This window comes from Leopardus geoffroyi, chromosome D1 (assembly GCF_018350155.1).
Source record: "Leopardus geoffroyi isolate Oge1 chromosome D1, O.geoffroyi_Oge1_pat1.0, whole genome shotgun sequence".
NCBI lineage: Eukaryota > Metazoa > Chordata > Mammalia > Carnivora > Felidae > Leopardus > Leopardus geoffroyi.
The window spans coordinates 16,132,435-16,147,525 of NC_059329.1; the positions used below are offsets into that span (position 1 = coordinate 16,132,435).

The window sequence follows — 15,091 nt, forward strand, 5'->3', positions numbered from 1 at the left end:
CTCCGTTTCCTCTTCTTGCCCCTTTGGTAAATATTGCACCTGTCGAGCTTTGAAACTCCAAGAAGATCCACCAATAATCGGCTGCTGTACATCGCTCTTACGTAAACTTTGACAGCATTTCTACAAGTGTCAGTCTCCCATCTTAACCCCTGGGAGTTGAGTGGTTTACACGGAGGCAGACCTTTAGGAAGACTATATTACCTTTCCAAACCGAGCTCTTGCCTACTCTCCCACACAAAAGGTCAAGCAACCAGGCAATTGTTAGAAGTTTGGGTCATTTCCCACTCCTGGCCCTCCCCCCACCCCAACAGGTTTTGTTTGTTTGTTTGTTTGTTTGTTTGTTTGTTTTTTGCCTTGCTGTTCATAGGGCAGGGGCTAAGTGGTTATTTAGGGCTTGGTCCAATTCTAGAAAGCTCCCACAAGCATGTGTACGCTGTGATCGGGTTGATAGCCGAACAGGCTAGTTGAAAAAGGCATTCCAATTTCAAGGCAATGAGGGAAATGGAAACAGGTTTTGTTTCTTCTTCTTCTGCCCAAATGAATGCTTGTTCTTTTCAGTTCAGGGGAAGGTCCTGAGCTGTGGATGTGGACAAGACCAGTACCCCACCCCCACCCCGCCCCATTGCCCACTCTGCTTTGATGCATCTTAGCTTGAGGTATCACTGCTGCCACACCTACACTAATGATGCCTGAGTTCGGGATCCACAGCAACCAGAAAGGATGGCTTGAGCAAGTGTGAATCTACAGGGTTTGCCTGCCGTAATGAGCAAAAATCCCCTCCTTCTGGAGCTGGAGGGAGCACATTTGAAGTGACAGAGGTGGGAAATGCGTCTAGGCAAAGGCGGGAGGGGTGTGGAAATCCACCCCTGACGCTCCAAGCCAAGTGCAGAGGGCCTTCACAAATCCGCTCTTCCTTCCACACCCAGCCTTTGCCCTCTCCCCCTGCTTCCACTTCGGAAAGTCTGAAGCAAGCTTGGAAAGCTGTTTTCTGCTTTCTTCTCCTCTCTTCCTCCCCCTTTCCTGAGCTCCCAGCTGCTCGACCTCTTGCGTAATTGTGAGCGAGCACGGAGTTTTTGATGGGCTCCAGATGTGCAGCGGGTGGGGGTGGAGGGTGGGGGCGGTAGGTCTGTAGTCCCCTGAGTGCTCTAACTGTGGGAACACAGGGCCTCAACACAGCAGGACTGAGGACACACTGCACTGAGCCTTCGTCCTGGGGTCAGCTGGTCCTCGGGCTGGGAGGGCAGAGCGGAGTGGGGTGCTGTTTTAACCCCCTGCCTCAGCATCAGCTGCCTCGTGGCAGGCACAGTCATCCCCTGAAATTCCTCCTGACCAAGGCGGTGAAGATGATCTAGGACTTGTGGAGCTATGTGAAAAGACCCCGAGGTACCCCAGTCAGAACCCCTTCCCTCTAATGCTGGGATTTGGCACATAGGATACAATAGTTTCAGTTTGTTTCTTTTTCTTTTACCGGGATAGTCGGAAAATTACTGTTGTGATCTGCTTCTTGAAAGGTGGCCAGAGTCAAAATACTTTCCTGGGCCTCAAACAGTATGAAGAGAGGGGGAAAAAAAAGGAGCAACCCTCTACCCTCCAAATCCTGAGGCTTCCTGGTACCATGATGCATGCTGGAGCCTTGCTTGTTTGACCTCTGTTAGCCACAGCTGGTAACAGCAAAGTGTCTTTCCCCTCCCCCCTCTCATCCATTGCCTGGCTCCAGTCAGCCCCAGCCTCCAGCTGGGGGGGGGGGGGGGGGCTGCTAACTCTGGTCCTGTCAATGAGTGACCAAAGATTCCTACACTTCAGCCTCCTGCTGCTCCCCGGTTACAGAAAAAGGGCACCAACTAAAGCCACTGAATCAGAACAAGGTATGTTCATCCCAAAGAGGGTGAATTATTTTCTGCTATCTGCCCCCGCTGGAAGACTTGGGGGCTTTTTACTCCCTTGTTCAGAGAGGAAGAGTCTCAGGGATCCCTCTAGGGCAAGGTAAAAGACGCTCAGTCTAGCCGAGTTCAGCTCCCTAGGGCCTCCCAAGTCAGTCCCCCGGGGCAAGAGCTGGCTTTGCAAGGTAAGGATCCACTGTCAGCGTTGAATTTCGGGGCGGGGGTTGAGATGACGAATGACTTCAACCAGGCTCAGTTTCTAGACTCAGGTTTTTAGTGCCTCCTTTTCCTCCTTCTTAAGCCCCTACTCCTAGAGAGACCCAAACTGCTATAGGATGGTGGGCTCAATTGTCTGCCTGTAGCTTGCCTCGCCATCGTAAAGCAGCAGGTTGTGGTAGGGTGGAACTACCTGGATGGGGGCAGGATGATAATTCAGTTCAGGTTTGTACTTTATGGTTTGCATGGCATTTTAACATGTCTTATACCTATCCTTAGAAAAATCTGTGAAGCCGGATGTGCAGGGTTATCAACCCCATTTACAACTCTTCATGGTAGGGCAGGGGATAGGGTGAAGAGGAGGGGTGACCGGAGGTAAACCTGGGTCCCCTCAGCAGACGTTTTCTGGAGATATTGACTAGGCTGGGGGGCTGCGACCAGGAGGTTCACGGGAGCCATGGAGGACTCAGGCATCTAAGGTTAAAAAAATAAATAAAAGCGGGCAGGGGCAGAGAGTGAGAGATTGTTAAAAACACCCTTTCAGAAGAGCCTTAAGGCCCACGGGTGGAGGGTCTGGGGGAGTCCGGAGGGGAGGGGAGGAAGGCGGAGGTGTGTGTGTGTGTGTGTTTGATGGTGGTGGAGAGCCCAGCTGCAGAGAGGAACAAAGCGGGTGCTGTGCAGGCGGGGTGGGGAGTAGGGGGGGAGGTGCTGCTATGGGAAAGGGTGGGTGGGGGGACCTTGGGCTCCAGCTCCACAAGGGCGTCTTCTCTGGCTGGCCAGGCGGACGGGACGGGGGACGGGGGCGGGGACTGGGGGGGGGGCGGGACCCGCTCGCTCTCCTCCCACTCAGCGGGCTCCCAAGGAAAAGCAACAGTGTCCTCCAGAGCCTGAGGCCGCGGCGGGCTTAGCCAGGCGAAGGAACCGGTGTCCCACTCTCCCCCCGCGAGGTAAGGACTCGCTTTCCCACTAGGCCCGTGGGTCTCGCCGGCTGCGCGGCTGGGACTGGATAAGGGGAAGTCCCAGGGCCTGGCGGGAGCCCCCAGATCAGCTCTGGGCCGGGAAGTTCAGAAGAAACCGTGGGGGAGGTGGGGGCGCCCCAGGTGAGTGCGGGAGGCCTAAAGGGGCTTTGTGGGGAGCCGGCTCCGCTGTTTTTCTGCGAGCTGCTTGCTTTTGCCCTAGCCAGCCGCCGTCCGCACAGCCGCCAGAGGGGGCTCTCGCTCCCTTCCCCGGTAGGGACACTGGTCGTTGCCCCCTCCGAACTCTCTCGTGGGCACCCAGACGGCCGGGCGGACACTCGCGGGGTCTCGTCCGCCCGCGCCGCACACCTCCCACTCTCCGGCCGACGGCAGGACTGAGAGCACCGCACCGGGGAGGGGGCTCCCCTGGGCCACCTCCGCTCCTGTCCCGGGCCGGCCCGCCCTGATGGATGAGGAGTGTGTGCGGGGTCCGACCCGGAGGCCGTGGGTATCGGGGAGGGACTCTGGGATGTGTTCAGCAGACGGGAGGCACGTCCGGGGCCTCCCGAGCACTCCTCCGAGGCCCCGCATCTTTAGGAGTCCAAGAGGCCAGATGGGGCTCCCTAGGGCAGTGAGTTCCAGGTTCTTGCCACGCCCGCGCGGTCCGGATTCGAATCCCTAACGGAGTTCCCCGAGGCGGGGGGCTGAGCCAGTCATCCGGGTTCCTCCGGGATGGGGAAGTGCGGGCGGGCGGGGGCGGCGGGAGGGGCCGCCCGGCGCGGGGTTGCCGAGGCGCCCGCAGACGCTTCCGCCGGGGCTGGCGCGAGTGGGGGCTCGGCCGGGGGACCGCGCGGCCCGGCGGGGGACCCAGGGCGCCGGGGCGGGGCTGCATTCTGGGCCCGTTAGCTCAGCGGTCCCGGAGGCTCCCGGGCTGACTCATCGGACCGCTCACACACAAACACGCGCTGCCCACCACGTCAGGCGTCCCACGCGGCAGACCCGCACCGCGCCCCACCCCGCGTCACCCACGCGCCCACCCGCCGCGCGCGCAGCCCGGGTCTCGGCCACCGTTGCGCGTGTGGCAGCCCGGCGCACGCCTGGCCGTCAGCTCGCAGTCCACACGCACTGCACACGCAGCACTCCTGAGCCCGCCGTTCACTCCGGCAACCCGTCGCTCTCACGCAGTTCCCGCCTGCACAAGTACCTCCTCGCGCACGCACATCCCGCCGCTCACACTCGCAGTCCCGCGCTCACACTCTCTCCTCCCGTGCACACGCAGCAACCCCCCCCCCCCCACTTCCCGCAGCTGCCCCGCGGGGAGCGGGCGGTGTCGGAGGGGCCGCCCCTTTCCCCCGCCGCGCAAACAAGCGGCTCCTTCTCCCTGCCCGGCCAAAGAAAGGCCGCTTGTCCGGCGTCCGCGGCGGGCGGGGCGGCCCAACACTGTGGCCTTGTCCCACCTGGCGGCCCCGGGCAGGGCAGGCCGAGGGCCAGCGAGGAGCCGCGCCCTGGCGGCCGTCCCACCCGCCCGCAACCTCGCAGAGCGGCGCTTTCCAGCACCCCCATACCCCCCACCCTCCATAAGAACCAGAGCCCCACTCCACACTCCCGCCTCTCGTCTGTGACCGCCTGCAATCCCGCCCCAACTTTTGGGCCCCTGCCTGCCCTCAGTCTCCCCTTTACTTTCCCTTCCCCCGTCTCCCCGCCCCCTCGGTTTCCCCCTCCACTGCCCTCTGTACCTTCTAGGGCTGTCCCTGGCCGTCGTTCCCTTTACTCGACGACCTCCCTGTCCTCAGTCTCCGCATCTCCTCCTTTGTCCCCCAGTCCCTCCACCTCGCTGTCCTTCCGTCTCCCTCCAGCTCTGCGTCCCCCGGGCTGTTCCCCCAACTTCTTGCCTTCCTGTCCATCTCCCCAGCTCTCATTTTTCTTCATCGCTCAGTCTCCGTCTTTCATCCCCACCCCCCCCCCCCCCGCCATCCTTGCGTCTCCCCTTCCCCACCCAGTCCCGCCACAGACCCCTCATTTCCCCCTCCTCAAGTTCTCTCCGCCCCGGTCTTTTCACACTCCACCCCTGCCCCCACCCACCAGGCTCCCAGCCTCAGTTTCCTTCCCGTCCCGACTCCTTCCCCTGCCGGCGGCCCTTCCTCGAAGGCGGATGTGCGTCGGGAAAGCGAAGGCGGCGGCGGGCGGAGAGGGTCCCAGCTCGGCCCCGAAGGCCTCGGGACGCGGCCATGCGACGCCCGGGGCGAGGCCTCGGCTGGCCCCCCGGGCCACAGGTGAGGGCTGGAGCGGCCCCCCGGGACTCCGGGGAGCTCCCGAGCAGGGGCGCCGCGGAGGGCCCGGCTAGCGCTCAGGGAGTAGCCCGGGACCTTTTGCCCGCGGGCCTGATTTGGAGCTTGGACTTCCTCTAGTGCCTGTTGGTTGCAGATCTTTTCGGCCCTTCCTCGGACTTCCTTTCGCTCTAGTTCGGGTGCCGAGACCCCCGAGCCGTGACTCTGGACACCCACTCGGAGGAGAGGGCTGGGGACTGGCTGATCCCTCAGGCCCCGTGAGCCCGCGCGTCCGCGCTGGGCAAGGAGGCCGGAGGGGCCGGGCCTGAGCAGGGTCACCTGCGGGAGCCCGGGCCTCGCCCGCCACGGGGTCCTCCTTGTTGCACGGCAGCTTCCGGCTCCCAGGCCTCTGCCCCCCCTGCGTCCCGGGAGGTGCGGGAGAGCTGTAGAGAGCCCGGGCTGACCGCGGCGCCTTCTTCGAGTCCCTCCTTCCCAGAAGCCGGCCTCGAGCCGCAGGGGCCTTTTTTTGGCAGTGGGACCGGGCGGGGCGCTCCGAGTGGGTAATTACTGCCCGGGGTAGTGGGCAGCTCTGTCCACGGAAGCGGGTTGAGCGGTGGGGGCGCCCCGGGCGCAGCGCCTCTTCGCCTTCCCGGCCCGGGGTGGGGTCCGAGGAGAGGGCGCCCCCAGGTGGCGGCTCCCCGCGCCGCGGCGCAGCCCAGCCTCTTTGTCAAAGCGCCGCCTGGGTGCCGCTGGGACGCGTTGGTCTGGTGTCTTTCCACTTCACCTGGATTAGGTTTCCGAGCTGGGGCCACAGCCTCGAACCTGCTGATCTCTACATCTTTTCTTATCTTCTCGGTCCCTCCCTACACTTCTCCCTTATCTCTCCCTCTCCTTTCGCTTTATTATTCCACTCTCTCCTCTAATCACTCTTGTTCGCCATCAACCTTATTCCTTTACAGTCTTTATCTCTACTTGAAATTCTTTGGTGTAAATAAATGAACACATCCCCAGCCGCCTAACTGGGTGATAGTGGCGAATTTGAAAGATGAAAAAACGGAGGCAGTTTTATTGAGGTGTAATGTATATTTCATAACATCCCTTAATGCAAGTGTACCTGTCAATGACTTTTAGAGTCTATTTACAGAGCTGGGCAGCCATCATCACAATTTAGTTTAAGAACAGTTCCATCACCCCAAAAAGAAATCTCGTGCCCATTTATAGTCACTCCCCATTCTACCCTTAGCCACAGGCAAGCACTAATCCAGGCAATCTTTTGTTGAAAACCAGTATTCTACTTTTTATAGAGAATGACTTGACACTTAGAGAATTTAAGTAACTTGTCCAAGATCTCACAGCTAATAACTAATAAAGTCAGGGTTAGAATTTAAGTCTCTTGCATCCCAGTCTGAACCTCTTTTCACTAAAGGATGATGCCTTTCCTTCACCATTATTTATTTTTTATTTCTTACATCCCTCCCCAACCCCCCCCCCCCCCGCTTTTATGTAAACTCTCCATTCCCAACCCACTCTCACCTCTCTTCCGCAGAGAACACGGAGGGATTTCCCTAAGTGGAAGGAAATCCACTGACCCTGACCCTGGAAATTCTTCCCCATGGCCAGACCTCCTGAGGAGATGCCAGGCCAGCTTGGTGCTTGGTGTAGGTTAATGGCCTTTGCCTTCTCTCTTCCCAGGCAGAGTTGGGGTGGGCCCCAGGCACTATTCCGGTCTCTCTTCCGCCAGCTTGGGTGGAAATGGTGACGGACATGATGCCGTCCAGGTCCGGAAGGGTGGAAGCTGGGAGGGTAAAATTAGTAACCCTATGGCTGAGGCCCTTGGTTCCCACTGCCAGGGCAGGGTCGGACACTCCTTGGAATGCTGGGCCTCTGCCCCCACTTCCTCTCCAAGTCACCTGGTCCTGGTCAAGGGCCGGAAGAGAAAGTGGAGGGAAACCCTGCCTTCCTGGGTCTCCCTCCTACCTTCAGGCACAGTCTCAGTTTTCCCCAGTGACATTTCAGCAGCAAATGGGACCTTTTTCGCACCTTAGCCAGATGATCAGGGGATGGGCACGGGGCACACATTAGAAACCAAAGGTCCCACACATTTCTCCAGCACCAAAATTGTGAGCCAGGGAGAAAGGGGTGGGTGGGAGGGAAGAGTTCTCATTCTGGCCCTGGAATCTACTTTACCCTTGGTTCTAAGGATCTAAGCCTCCTACAACACCGGATCAAGTTAAGAACCTTAGAAAACTGTGTTCTGGGCATTAGTCACCACTGAGGGTTTTTGTTTGTTTGTTTGTTTTTTCTGAATGTCTGGGGTTGAGATTGCTTTCTGGGGAAGAGGAGTTGAAATATATAGGTGACAGGAAGTGTTGAGTTTTTCCTGTTGTGTCTCCTTTAAGAAAAGACCCTGCTGAGGGGTGCCTGGATGACTCAGTTGGTGAAGCTTTGGACTCTTGGTTCTGGCTCAGGTCACGACCTCATGGTTGGCCAGTTCAAGCCTCGCATCTGGCTCTCTGCTCTCAGCACTGTGGAGCATGCTTTGGATCCTCTGTCTCTGCCTGTCCCCTCCCCCTCAGAAATAAATAAACATTGAAGGAAGGAAGGAAGAAAAAGAAAGAAAGAAAGAAAGAAAGAAAGAAGGAAAGAAGGAAAGAAAGAAAATACTCTGCGGGGACTCCTGGTGGGGGAAGGAGACAAAGGGAGAGGAGGAGAGGGGAAGGTGGGGTGGGGGATGGTGCTCCTACTCAGCCCTGCTGGGGGTCCTCTGGCTACCAGTGTCCCTAGGAGAGTGAGTTCCTTGGGCCTGGCTTCCCTCATTGAGGTAGATTTTCCCCACTCTGGCTCCAGACATCTAAGGGTCCTCTACTGCCAAGGCCTGGCTTCTGGGTGTCAGAGGCTAGAAAGCATAGAAATACAGGCTGGGCCCTCTTAGGGTTCTTTGTGCTCATGGGCAAGGGTCAGGACTGGCGTGGTGAGGTTGAAGATGTGGCACTGTCTTTCCCCCAGGAAGCTCCTGAGCTGCCTCCACTTTTTCTTCGGCACTAACTTGCAATGAACGATGGTAGCAGGTGCTGCCCCGCCCTAAGAACCTGATCAACAGAGCCTGCTCCTTTCCCTCTCTTCCCCTGGCCTCCCCACCTACACCTGTTCTCCACTGTGTCCCCAGGAGCTCTGGAGCCCCAGGACCATGGACGCTCTTAATAGGAACCAGGTGGGCCCTGGATGCAAGACCCAAGCAATGGTCAAGGTGAGTGGGGTCGGGGCCAAGGGGCAAGAGGGCTGTTGGAGGGAATGGGTTCCGTTGCTCTACCCACCCGTGGCCCCAGCCCAGGGATGAGGACAGCAGCTCCTCTCTGCCCTTCCCCAGGTGCCAAGCCTATTAACAGCTAAGTCTTTATCTGAATCAGGTTAATTGGTTCACCCAGAAAATACCCTTTGGAAGTCAGGAAGCATTTTACAGATTGACCCCGGGCTGTGTCCCTCCTGGATCCATGCCCCTGCCCTCTATTGTGATTTAGTTTCAAGAGGCAAGCGTTAGCCAAGTAGATTGCCATGGACAAGTGTACAGGGACAAGTCTTCATCGGCCCTCCTCTGCAGCACCCCCTTCTCCTACCCTGCTCTCCTTACTTTCTCCTTGTTTCTGTCTTAATAGACAAAGGGGACAGTTAAGCCAAGACTTGAGATAAATCCAGTGGGACGAGTGAGTGGCCTAGATTCAGATCTAATTGCAATTTAGTGTAATAATGCTCCGTGCAAGATCTTGTGCTAAGCCTTTCGACACCCTCAGAGCCCTTTGGAGAGGGCCAGTCCTGGAGAGCGTGTCAGTGTGACTGGGACCAGGGTCTGAGGCCTGAAGTCTCTAATGATGCTCATCCCCCACCCCTACTACCTGCAGAAAGGGCCCTTGGACCTGATCGAGACAGGCAAAGGGCTGAAGGTGCAAACGGACAAACCCCATCTGGTGAGCCTGGGCAGTGGGCGGCTCAGCACAGCTATCACCCTTCTGCCGCTGGAGGAAGGTGAGTCTGGAGGGGCGGTCCACCTGCCACCCCCCACATCCTTACAGACATTCCACCAGATGCCCTCAGTGTTTGCCTCTCCCAAATGTGAGGCCATGCTACCGAACCCCACCAGCGTGTGTCCCTTGTCTTGGCCTTCTCGGACTGCCTGCCTTCTTTGGTGGATAATCTGGTTCCATGATTGGGATTAAAGATCAGTTTAGAAACAAGGAGGAGAGCACTGAAACAGGAGAGAACGTTGCTCTTAGCAACCAGCGTGGCCAGGAAGAGAGCCCCCCCCCCCCCCCGCCGCCCTCCCCGTTCCAGGACAGTGCCTGGCATGGGAGAAGCTACCTGTGGAGAATGGAGGGATGGGAGTGGGGGCAGACCTCCCAAGATAAGGCCCTGGCACAGCCCCCTTCACCGCCTCGCTGCAGCTTCTGCCGGTCCTCTCTGCACTTGTTGCCTGGGTGATACTACATTCCCCACATTCTCCAAATACCGGTCCCAGGGGCTCTGCCAGGGGGAGCTGTTCAGGCTGCAGCAGGGAGGGGAGAGGGGAGTGTAGGGGGTGGGGGCAAGGGTTGCAGGTGCAGAAAGGAGGGAGAGAAGACGGAGAGATGGCACATTTGGAGGAAAAGAAGGGGAAGCTTGGTGAAGGAGGAAAAGGACTTGGGGAGAAGGATTTGGAGGGACTAAAGGAACGTCTGCAGAAAAGAAGTTCCCCTTCTCTGTGGAGCCTGGATCCTCTGTGCCCTCCCGTCTCTGAGCCAGAGTTTCCTCTGCCTGACCGAGAGCTCCTGCCACTGGCTGTGTCCACCGGGCTCAGGGGCCCAAAAGGGGTGGCCAGCGGTAGGCGGCGATCCTTTGTGAAGTAGGAGATCCAACTGTATTTCCTTTGTCACCCTCCTTGCCCCATCCCTGCCTCCTCGACCTGGACAAGCCCTCTGACTCAGTTTGCCTTCTGTCTTCAGGGAAGACCGTGATTGGCTCTGCGGCCAGGGACATCTCCCTGCAGGGTCCGGGCTTGGCTCCAGAGCACTGCTACATTGAGAACCTACGGGGCACCCTCACCCTCTACCCGTGTGGCAATGCCTGCAGTATCGACGGGCTCCCTGTCCGGCAGCCCACCCGGCTCACTCAGGGTAAGCTTTGACGCCCCCAACCAGAGGTGGTCTCTGTTTAAGAGCCGGGGTGCAGGAGAGGTGCCGGTGCCCCCGGGAAGCCTGCTGTGGTGGTTGCCATGGTAACTGCCTGAGTGGCCACACAGAGGGTGGGGTGCTTAGGTGCCTCTGGATGTGCCTAAACAACATCCCAAACCCCTCTAGCATCCAGATCCGTCTTCAACCTGCTTTTCTTCTCTGGTCGTCCCCAGCTCGCCTCTCCACACCTGGTCGGGGGAGGGGAGCAGAGGTTCTGATCACTGCCTCCAAAGGGCAGGGGGACTCCCCGATACAGAGGTCAGTAGGGATTGTTAGAGGACTGCGGTGGGTGCAGCAGTGGGCGGAACAATGGCATTGTTTCCTGATGCCGAGAGGGAGATGTTCTGAGAAGATGGGAGAGGGGGGCAGAGGAGGACAGTTCCCCCTGATGGGGATGGAGCAAAGGTGGAACGTGAAGGCAAAAATCGGAGGACGTGCTCACTCCTGTTAAAATGCTGTTGACGGGAGCTTTTGGGTCATGAATATGGTTACCACCCTGCTTCCCAAAGCAGCAGGCCATTCTGTTGTGTTAGGTAGCTCTGAAAACCGGGCCCCCAGTTACCATGGTGACCGGGCAGTTGAGGGGTTGGCCCAGGTGGCACTTTGACAGACCAGGTGTGTTTGCCCTGGGCATCAATTTATACAATGAATCATCACCTTAGGGGAATGAGGAAAGCAGATTTGGGGTAGAGGGTAGAGGCCATGAGGATGGGAGCTTTGGGCCCAGCCTCGCTCCGAGCAGCACTTAGGTCCTGGCATTGTTTTCTGGGGACTCTCGCCTCTTACCGGCCGGCAGCTCCCTCGAAGTGGGAATCCCACTCATTCCTTTGTTTCCCTCTCTCCTTGTGTTCACATCCCTTAGGGTCTCTTTAGATGCCCTTCCCTTCACAGCTGACCCAGGAGACCTGACCTTGCCCGACTCCTTTCTTCCTGCCCTTGCGAGTATGAGGGGCACACCTGACTTCAGGGAAGCAGGTCCCCCAGCAGCAGGCCCTTGCCTCCTCCGAGGCCTTCAAGTTGTCTCACTCCAGATGAGAGGAGGAACCCCCATAAATTGGGACTTTGGCTATGATGCCGTCTGGCTCCCGACAGTCCCGTTAAATCTCAAAGAGGACAGCTTCCCCAAGATGTGGGTGTGTGGAAGTGAGACAGTACAGCAGGAAGGAGAGGGAGGGGCAGGGTTCAAAGAAAGCTAGAGAGAGAGCCCAGCCCTGACTCCCTCAGCCCCAGAGCCCCCGTATCCATGGGCAAGAAAAGCCTTCCCCGCGTGTTGTGTTGTGAGCAGGGTCGAGGAACGGGTGCCCTGTAGGCCCCTCTTGCTCTGTCTTCCCAGAGCATCACTTAGCTCCCTGAGAAGAGGGAGGGCCTGGGTCAAGATGGAATTCTTAGGCATTTCCTGTGGCCCCGGTGACCCCTAAGTCTTCCCCAGCCCAAAGCCCACTCTGCCAAGTATGCACCCTCCCACTCGCTGCTGACCCTAAACCCCTTCCCTCTCGCTCCCTCCCACACCCATAGCCTTCTTGTCTGGGCTCGCCTGTCTCAGGAGCTTGGCAGCCTGGGGAGGGGTAGGCAGAGGCACAAAGGAACGGGTGTTCTTCTCCCTAGCACTCCCCCTCCCCTGGGCTCCGGGAGCTGAGGGTTTCCTTGTCTCATCTCTGGAGCAAGGCACCAAGCCCAGCCCTGCCTGGCCCCACTCCGGACATTCTTGGGAGTGCGTTTCCCTGGCAACTGGGTGGCTCGGGGGGTGCATGTGCTATCTCTGTGTGTCTGTGTGACTGGAGTGTGTTTATATATCTCCGGATGTGTTTGTGACTCTGGGCTTGTGTATCTCTGTTTGTGTCTTTCCTTGTGTTTATGGATCAGAGCGTTCAAGTGGGGGACAGGGGTGAACTCAGGACTGATGGTCCCGAAGTGTCCGTGTGTGCGCTCCTCGGTGTATTTGAGAACTCGTTGGCCCCGTGCCTGTCTGTGGGCATATGTGCAAGAGGATCATTTTCCCTGTCTTGTTCCCCTGATAGAGCCTTGTGGAGGGGACCCTCCTCTTTGAAAAACAGAGGGCTACCCTACAAGTAACAAACAAGGAGCCTGTTCTGGCTGGGCCAGGCTTTACTTAGATGCATCATTCTGGGCACTGTGCCCAGCCATAGGCAACTTGGAGAGGCACACGTCATGATGAGTAGAGATGGCAGTGACAGGCTCTTCCAGCAGGACGATGCCTGGGCCAGGGGAGGACGGGGCGGGGTGGGGGGGCCCACAGAGAGCACGTGCTGGCCTTTTGCTAAAGCTGTGGACACGGGAGCATGAAGTGAGGGAGCCACCTCCATACCCGGGTGTTCTGGCCCATCTCACGTTGCCCTCTTCTCTACAGAGCAAGAGGCGGGGCTGGGAATGCGACCAAGGAAAGAAATAAGGAGGAATCTCAATCTGGGTCTAGGCTGCCCCACCCTGGGACCACAGTGCCAGACCACATGAAAGATCCGGGAGGGGACTAACTAGGGGAGGACCCAGAAAGCCACACAGCTCAGGGCCCAGGCTGTCTAGACAGTAGGTCCCCATCCGCTCCCAGCCTCCGCTGCCAGCCCTGTCTCCACGTCCCTTTCCTTCCCTAAGCCCCTCATAGATGGGTAGAGGCTTGCATGATGGCCAGCAGGGGGCGCTCCCTGCCACGTGACTGGGGTCTGGGATTCCTGGGCTATCCAGCTATCTCCCTCTGGGATCCTGGACACAGAGCCTCTTCCTCTCCCATCCAGTTATCAGTTATTTCTTCTGTAAAATGGGAGTGAAGCTTCCAACTGTCCTCTGTTGTAAGATAAAGGTCTTGACTAATAAAGCTCAAAGGAGGGAGAGAAAAAGCAAAGGCTCCTAGCTCCTCACTTCTTTGTGCCTGCCTCCTGCCCTATTTCTCACTGGCGGGCATCCTCCGTGTCTGTCTGGGTCTGTCCAGCTGGCCGTCACAGTTTCCAGACTGATGAATCATTCTTCCTGAGATTTTTTTTTTTTTAAGCCTCCCCCTATTTTGCATTTGACCCTATACGGTTCTTCCATTTTCCTTCAGAAGGGGAGTAAGATACACACGGGTGCATGTGTGAGCGTGTGTGTAGTATGGCCGTGTGGGTAGGTGTTTAGCGAGGGAGGAAAAAATCATTCAATTATTTCTCTATGGAGGCCGACTTTGATTTCAGAGTCTCTCCAGGGACTGAGTGGAAGGATATCTGTGCCTGAATGAGTGTGTAACTAAGATGGTGTTGTGTGGGTGAGAATAAGCACGTGTGAGAGACAGGGTGTGTTTACCTGGGGATTTTGTGCGACTCAGTGTGCACAGCCAAGGTGGGGTCTGTGAGACTGAGCAAGTGTCCTGGGAATGTGTGTGAGGCCGTGTGAGCTCTGAGCATATAGTGCGTGGCTGAGAGACACAGTGTGTCCCTGAGGGTTCTGGTGTCCAGAGGGCAGGTCCCTGGAACAGGAGGAATTCGCCGGGGCCCAGGCTGGCTGGTGGGTACTTGCCTGGCGCAGAAGCTCAGCCTGCCCTTGGGGACTCCAGAGGCAGGTGGCACTGTGTTTTCCAGACGGGAAGGTCCCTCACTGGGGTGGAAGAGCTCTTTGCTGAGACTAGCACAACTGGTGGTGGTGGTGGGGAGGAGGTGGGGTTGGCTTCTGGAGCCCCAAGGGAGCGGGCTGGCTTGGAGGGGGCAGTGCCTTGGTCCAGCCTGGGTCTCTGGGTGAGCTGGGCTGGGCTGGGCTGGGAGTGTGGGGAGCAGGGGCAGAAGAGCAGGTGTTTCGGCTGCAGACCGGAGCTGGGCTCGGTGCTGCTCACACTGCACAGAGGGTTGCCTTGGCCTGAACTCCCAGCCCAAGAGTGACCTTGTCACCGTGGCAGATGGAGGGGCAGGGCTGGACCTCCTGACCTAGCTGGATCTCTGGGAGCCATGGAATGTCAGAGCTTAACCTTTGCTGTCGTTGAGGACAACCTCATTCTGTAGATAAGGGATCTGAGGCCAGAGGGTGTGACCTGCCAGCCGGGTCCAGGGCTGGCCCCTTCCCGGGCCTCTCGGGAGGCCGACCACAGGGGGCTTTCAGGGAGACCCTGCTTCGCCTCACTCCTGCCTCGGGACTCTTCACCCTCTGACCTCTACTTACCTCTTACCTTTCCTCCCCGTCCCCACTTCTGCTCCTGCCCCCCCCCCCCCCCCCCCCCCACCAACCCGCCCCGCGGAGCTCCCACCGCGCCGGTCGCTGGCATCCTCCCGCCCCGCCCTCTCCATCCAGCTCCCCTCTCCTCCATCACTTCCTCTTCCCCTCCTCCTCTCCTTTGTCCCTCCCTCCCTGGCTCCCTTCCCCCGCCGGTGGCCGGCCCGCCCCTCCCCGGGCCCTGGCGGCGGCTGGCTGCCTGGCGGCTAGCTGCTCCGAGCCCCGAGCCCCGCGGCGCGGGAGGTCGGCCCGCCCCCTCGCAGGCCCGGGGCGGGCCGGGAGCCCCGAGGGCCCGAGCTAGCGGGGGGCCAGCGCTCCTGAGGTCCGGGTTCGGCGGTGAGTGCTCCGCCCGGCCGGCCGCGGGCAGCGGGCGCCCGGGGGCT

At 58.8% G+C, this 15,091-nt stretch overlaps 1 protein-coding gene across 20 annotated transcripts in view; it reads left to right on the forward strand.

The window, feature by feature from the left end:
* The first annotated feature begins 1,778 nt into the window (after nucleotides 1-1,778).
* The window catches only part of PHLDB1 (pleckstrin homology like domain family B member 1), a 46,159-nt gene continuing 32,846 nt past the window's right edge, over nucleotides 1,779-15,091 (forward strand). For 3 of the 20 annotated variants that reach the window (XM_045483028.1, XM_045483037.1, XM_045483035.1), the window contains exons 1-5: nucleotides 2,959-3,043; nucleotides 5,138-5,325; nucleotides 8,486-8,566; nucleotides 9,216-9,339; nucleotides 10,293-10,463. In XM_045483028.1, the coding sequence (XP_045338984.1) occupies nucleotides 5,281-5,325; nucleotides 8,486-8,566; nucleotides 9,216-9,339; nucleotides 10,293-10,463 (421 nt within the window). In that variant the 5' untranslated portion in view covers nucleotides 2,959-3,043; nucleotides 5,138-5,280. Of the gene's footprint in view, nucleotides 1,866-2,916; nucleotides 3,044-3,344; nucleotides 3,557-5,137; nucleotides 5,326-8,485; nucleotides 8,567-9,215; nucleotides 9,340-10,292; nucleotides 10,464-15,091 lie in introns of those variants that run through there. The other 17 variants (XM_045483045.1, XM_045483044.1, XM_045483046.1 and 14 more) reach the window with 12 other exon arrangements.